We start from the raw sequence: 6,994 nt of genomic DNA on the forward strand, positions 1-6,994 counted from the left end.
AATTGAGTTGGAATTTTGATGGGGATTGCATTGAATCTGTAGATTGCAAGGTGATCTCTTTGCTTGCCCGTGGCTATCACAAGATTCCATTGCTGATTCTGTGCTCTTCTTTTCTTTAAAATGCCTCAGTTTCAGTTCTGATAGGTTGCTGGTCCACTTGGGTTTCATTTTTGCATATAGTGTGAGGTAGGCATCTGCCAGACTCCATTCCTCTACATGTGAATATCTAGTGGTCCAGCATTTGGTCCAGCATTTGCTGAATAGACATGGAGTGTTGTTGACAAAAATTTGGCATATGTGTTTTGATTTCATTTCTAGACTCTCAACTCTATTGTTTTCTGTGCCCACTCTTGTATACCGGCACGTCATTAGCTTAGTGGTTATGCTTACAAATCGGTGAGCGTGAGGCTCCTCATTTGGCTCTTTTGGGGGATCATTTGGTTATTTGTGTGCCTTTGTTTTTCTGTATCTGTGAAGAGGACTTCTGGGATTTTGATGGGGACCATGTTGAATCTATAGGTTGCTTTTTGTGGTGTTGCTGCCTTAATACTAAAAGCTTTCCAATCCATTAAGTCAGATTTCTTTTCAGTTATTCTTTGTTTTCAATTTTTAAATCAATACTTGGCAGTTTTGGTGTACATGTATTTCAACTTTATTCTCAAGTGTTTTATTCTTTGGTTATTATTGTGAACTGCTTTCCTAATTGCATTGGCATATTTCTATTGCTGGTATATAGAAACACCAGTGCATTTAGCCTCTGTCTCACCTCTTACTGAATTTATTAGTTCTAACCATTTTTTGGAGATGGGGGAGTGAGGTTTTTGGTTGGTTGGTTGATTAGTTTTTTTTTCTTTTGGAATATGGAAGTTTAGACTTTCCCCCATAGAAGAGCATGTTGTCCATAAACAAAACCATCTTCTTCTGTTTGCATTCCACATATCTCTCTTCTGTGCCCATTCTCTCTTCTAGAACTTCCAATGCAAGGTTGAACAGCAGTGATAAAGCTGGGTGTCCTTGTCTCGCTCTTGATCTCGGAGACTAAGTTTCCTTACTTCTGTGAGGACCTAGATCATAAGCAGTCATTTCTCTGACTCCCTCTCTGATTGCTCTTTCCCAAAACAGCACACACACACACAAATAATCATAAACTACATGAACCAAATGCCACAGACTAGTTAATTTATATAGAAAAAAAAATCTAAAAGCTAAGAAGTTCAAAAGCTGGTAGCGGAGCGGAGGTGGAGTGTGGTGTTCCTTGCTGAGTGCTAACATGGAGTAATGGAGGGGCTCGCTCAGTGAAACAGCAAGCACGGAAGCTCATGTTTCTCTTTTCCTTATAAAGTCACTAGGGCAATCCCAGAAACCCAACCTCGTGACTTCAGCTAATCCTAATGACCTCACCCAAAGCCCTACCTCCACATATCCTTAACATATGAAGCTGGGGGACAGGCAAACCATGTGCGGTTTCTCAGAAATGATGAAAAGTGTTCGTGATGGCTTTCAAACTTGATTTTTTTTTATGCAAAATTTCTCTAGGACATTTTCCCTCTTAATGATCTCTATGATTTTTTTCTTTAAGATTTCTTTGATTTTTGAATGATGTGTTTGTAAGAAAGAATGTGAGTGTGAATTTGGGTATCCACTGAAGCTGGAAGAGGGCGTCGGGTTCCCTGGACTGGAGTTCTGGGTGGTTTTGACTTTCGGGATGTGGGTGCTGAGAATGAACTTAGGCCTTCTGCAAGAGCAGTGAGCACACTTCACCAAGGAACCACATCTTTTGTAATAACTTCTGGAATTCCTTGGTACAGACTTCTTCAAGTCTCTACATGTGGATACACAGTGGCCACTCTCATAGCTACCCTATGCCCACACTTAAACATGGTGCTTTAACAACAGAAGGTCCCACAAAGCTAGGATGCTCTCTGCTCACTTCCATCCCTTAATAATGTACATGTGTTTTATCTGTTTTATTGAAGAATGTTTATAAGTTTTTCTCTCATATCAGAACCTTTGGTGAAAGGGATGTCAGGTCCCACTGTGGCCACACACCCTGATGGGCACCTTATGTGTTTGCAGGAAAGATCTGGGTCCCCAAGCAGAAGCCAATGGATCCTGTGCTGGAGAGCGTGACACTGGAGCCGGAACTGGAGGAGGCCCTAGCAAATGCCTCAGATGCGGAGCTGTGTGACATCGCAGGTAAGAGACATCACAGGAGAATATATATCTGTATGTGTGTGTGTGTGTGTGTGTGTGTGTACATACACATACACACATACACACACATATATATGCATATATATTCAAAAAGCAAAATGAAGAAAATAAAGCTAAAACCACTCAAACACACCTGGTCACAGAACCACCTATTGTTATCATGAGGAATGGGACTGTAACACAGGGAAGGACAGGGTGAGAGTCCTGTCCTAGCCATTCCCACCAAATTCTGTCCGAGTCACCTCAGAAAAGGCTTGGAGCACACACAGCTGTGCCTGTAGAGTGTCACACCCACACCTCTTATTTTGTCCCATCTGCTCCACCCTCATGAGTGCCTCCTTACCATCTTCCCAAGTAAACCCGAGTGTAGTCTGCTACTGCAGTCGCTCTGCCGCCACTCTCCTTGCTACTGCTCACCCCCTGCTGTATGCACCCTGTACTATTATCTCTCTGAGGTTCACTGCAGGCTGTACCTGGCACCCCACCTGCCTCTGCCCACACTGTGCCCTGGCTCAGTGAGTGGGGTGGGGTGGGGGGATTACTGCAGACCAGTGGCATAGGAGAAGGGAGGGATGACAGAGATGAGCTGACAGTGGGCATGCTGCAGGGAGAAAGGCAAATTGGCCCCAGAGATCTAGTGGGCTCCATGTCTTTAATGAAGGAGGTGGGCAGTGGAGGAAATACTGAATTTAGTTTGGGACCCATGCCATCTGAGTTATCCAAGGGCCACCAAGGTGGAAGTAGCCATGCATGATAGGCTAGCTTTCTGCAGGAGGTCTCACTTGGACATGGTCAGAGAGACCAGGCCTCAGGAAGAATACATGGCAGGCAGATCCTAGGTTCAGGAATGGAGTGAGGTAGGCCTAGCATGGGGTCCATCAGCCAGTCACATGTGGGCAAAAGAACAAAGGACTGTGGGAAGCTAGGCAGACTGACTGTAAGAGGGCCAAGAAGGCAGAAAGGGTTTCAGGCTGCCCAAAGCAGCAGAGCTGAAGCCCAGGCCAGACGAGGCTGCAGCCAGCCTACCAGCCTCTCAGATGCTGTGTGTGGCTCTCGGTGGCATTGAGGCCAGAGGAGGGGGCTGCTGTTGGCTTTCCTCTATGAGCAGCGCTGTTGGGCAATGATTTAAACTGTGTACTAGTAGTGACCGTGGGTGGTGGAAGTGAAAGCCAGACTGCAGGGACCTGAGAAGAGATCAGACGGAGCAGGCAGGATGCCCCTTAGTTCAGACAGCCCTTGCCTCAACAGAAAGAAACTGTGAAGGACAAAGGTGGCAGGCTCCAGATAATAGTTGTCACTCTAAGCAGCACTGAAGGGACAACTGGTTGCAACAGGAACCCAGACATGCTACTCAGAAGCCAGGTTTGCCTCACAAGGCTCAGCGGGTCATGTCAATAGAGCTATACTAGAGCCTTCAGTGTGCCTGTATATTTCAGCCACCTACCCTCCCCAACATGTCCCTTGTCTTCTGGTTAATCTGTACCACTGAGAGAGTAGATATCTTCCCTGCCAGTCTCTATTTATTCCCCAGGAGCTGTATTTATCTGGGGCCTCCTCTGAGTCCCTGCATAACATCATTACCCTCATTAGGGCTTGCGGGATTAGTAAATGACCGCTGTCAGAGCAGGCTCCTGCCATAGCATGAGCCACAGCAGAGCAACCTTCTGAGCTGAGCTGAGCTGAGCTGAGCTGAGCTGAGCTGAGCGTCTGGGCCTGCTCTTGAAAACATTTTCCTTGTTGTTGTTGGCCGACTGTTAGGATCTGTCTAAGATCCCAGGCCCCTGTGATGTCAGGGAAGGAGCAGGAGGCTGTGTCCACCCATGTTAACTGACTGTCCTTCAGTGCCTGACATTCTGCTTCAGCCATTACAAGGTGGCAGTGGAACATTTGCTAAGTGACAAACGTGTCCCAGGTGCTGTGTAAGTAGCTCTCCACACAGCACTCTATTTGTTAACTGTGACAAATCCTATGAAGTAAATTCTATTATTGTCCCCATTTTACACCAAGACACCAGCTGTCCTTAGTGCTGGGACAGAGTCGAGGAGCTGAGATAGTGCCAGGCTTTTGGCCTTGGGTAAAAAGCAGAACCAGGCAGTTGGAAGCAAGCTGCCCTGGATGGACAGAGGTGTTGGTGTGGCTGACCCACCAGAAGGTGGCAGTTTGCCCAGGAAGGGATAGATAAGACTCTAAAGCCTAGAGAGGGAAGTGAGGGGTCTGCAGGCTGCCTCTGGTCTCCATGCTCTCCCCATAAGATGCATCCATGAACCAAGTCCTCACTTGGCCCTTACATGACACCAATTACCTGGCTTTCCTACCCACTGTGTATCCGGCTGTGGACTTGGTGCTTGTGAAAAAAAAAATTAAGATGTTGAGGGAACAATCCTGTCTGTCCTCATGGAGTAGCACTACACAGGCCAATGGGACATTTAAGTGAGGGTGTCACTCTGAGTGGGACAGGAAGAGGGCAAGAGAGGCACTTGGATAAAGTGATAGGGTCATGGGAAATAAAGAAAGATATGGAAGACAAAGTCAAAACAAGTGAGGGTGATCTAGTGACAGTGGGAGAAAAGAAGAACAGGGAGGGGAGGGAGGGTGATCTAGTGACAGTTAGGGGAGAGGAAGCTCCAGAGTGGGACATTCAGGCACAGTGAGAGCTCCCATCCAGGTCAGGGAGGTCAATACCTGGACATGTCAGGAGCCTGTAGGAAGCCACAGAATGTGTGATACACTGACCAAGAGGTGACACAAAAGAGGTATATTGTTGACAGTCCACACACTAACTCATTGAGTTGATGTACATTATGGAACACCCACTGGCTAGGACGAATGACTTCTGTTCTCTGCCCTTGGGGGCCTAAGAGGTACATAGGAGGACAGGCCAGAAATATGTGACTTCTTGAGTTCTGCTATGCAGAGCAGACTCTGGCAATGCAAAGGTCTTGACCTGTGGCCTATGACTTAAGCTTACCGGATGCTGGGAGTCAGGTACACACTCTTGAGATTATCAGCGTCTCCTAGTCTCACTCAAGGATTGGAGACCCACCATTCCCACCCTTTGGAGGGAGCACCCACCTGCCAAGGACAATAGGCCGGGTCTTGATATACTGCCCTCAGATCATGGGTGGCTTCCAGTCTTTAAGCACCCATGCTCTGATTCTGAGACTGTCAGGGGATGTGCCTCATCTTGGAACAGTTTGCCAGCACCCAGGTTCCGAGCCAGAGCCAGCTTCAGCACTGGTACCTAGGATATGAGAACACAGTCCTCAGCTCCCATCTCCACCCAGGGCAGCTCAAGCCCACAACAGCTGGAGAAGCCAAGGATGTGTGCTGTGATCACACTGCATTCGGAGTGGACTCACAAACGGAAGGAGCCCTGCCAAGGCAGAGAGAGGAAACAGAACTCAATGTTCTTTTTTAAGAGTTCAAAAATAGTCCTTTTCGAGTTTTGAGGAAGATCTACATTTAAAAAAAAAAAAAGAAAAAGAAAAAGGAAAAAAAGAAAAAAAATTAAGTCCCTGGTGCTAACAATCAGCTGAGATCTACAAAGAAGGGAGCAAGAGGAGACATCAGGGTTTTCTTTGCATCGCTCACTCCTGGGGACACAAAAACAAGCCAGAGAGAAAGCCACACTGTGTGCCTAGGGCCACTAGGCTGGTAGTGACCATTTCGAGCCAAGCTCTCCCTGTCCCCACTTTTCCTTCCTTTCAGGAACCCAGTTTCCTCTGATCTGTCAAGTGGTGCCCTTTCTTCTTCAGCCCCCTATCAGCACATAACAACCATCTGTCCGTCTTGCTCACAGTCCTAGAATTCTCCAGAGGGGCTCTTTTAGACTTTAGAACTCTCAGTTGGCCCAGTTGACACAGTACTCACTGCCTTATACATGAGGAGCATCTCTGCAGAGTCACCTATCAAACCATGTCCCTATTGAATGTGGGAGGGCGGCTGACAGCCCCACCAGGATGCTTATTCTAGAACATCGAAGAAGGCTAAAAATGTAAGAATCACTGAGCGACTGCGGAGTCCCACGGGAAGGTAAGAGTTCAGCATTCAACACACTGTTTTGCAGATGCAAAACCCAGGGATCCCAAAGAAGAAATGACCTCTACAAGGTCACCAAAAAAGGTAGCAACAACCCACAGCTCTTTGCTCTTGGTCCCCTCACACACTTCTGTGCCTGTCTAACCCATCACAGGATGCTGGAGTTCAAGCATCAAATAGGTTTTCCATTCTTACTTTTATTTATTTATTTATTTATTTATTTATTTATTTATTTATTTATTTATTTATATTTCCTTACCTCTCTGTGTGTGCTCTGAGTTGAAAACAGGTATTTAAAAAAATAGTGTATTTCATATGATCCCAACCTTGGCAAACCTGAGAGCTCTGCTGTGGGGGTGGGGTGGGCAAGAGCACCTCTCTGGAAGACTGCCTGGAGGAGATATGACTCACCTGCTGCTGACTCAGCCCCCGCTGCTCCCTCAGCCCACGGGGACACAGCCTAAATTAAAACCTCGAGAGCTGGAAAGGCAGCAGCTGCCTCTCTCTCCCCAGCCCTCCACGGTGAAGAGCTGATGAGCCGGCAAGGCTAATTTTAGCTGAGAAGATTCCTAGGGGAGAGAAGCAGAAGGGACTTTGAGATCAGCTCCTCTTCTGGTTCTCGGTTCCCATTGGGGCATCAAAATCACCTCAAGGAACCAGGCAGGCATAGTTGGGTGCTCCTGTAATCCCAACACTTGAGAGGTCGAGGCAGGGAGACCGTGAGTTCCAAGTCGGCCTGGGT

The 6,994-nt window shown here is 47.1% G+C and overlaps 1 protein-coding gene across 3 annotated transcripts in view; it reads left to right on the forward strand.

Annotated features, from left to right (window-relative positions):
• The window catches only part of Tmod1 (tropomodulin 1), a 79,605-nt gene that overhangs the window by 46,375 nt on the left and 26,236 nt on the right, over positions 1-6,994 (forward strand). For all 3 annotated transcript variants that reach the window (XM_031377313.1, XM_031377314.1, XM_031377315.1), the window contains one exon: positions 2,077-2,196. In XM_031377313.1, coding sequence (XP_031233173.1) covers positions 2,077-2,196 — 120 coding nt within the window. The remainder of the gene's footprint in view (positions 1-2,076; positions 2,197-6,994) is intronic.

The sequence above is a fragment of the Mastomys coucha genome, unplaced genomic scaffold, assembly GCF_008632895.1.
Source record: "Mastomys coucha isolate ucsf_1 unplaced genomic scaffold, UCSF_Mcou_1 pScaffold18, whole genome shotgun sequence".
NCBI lineage: Eukaryota > Metazoa > Chordata > Mammalia > Rodentia > Muridae > Mastomys > Mastomys coucha.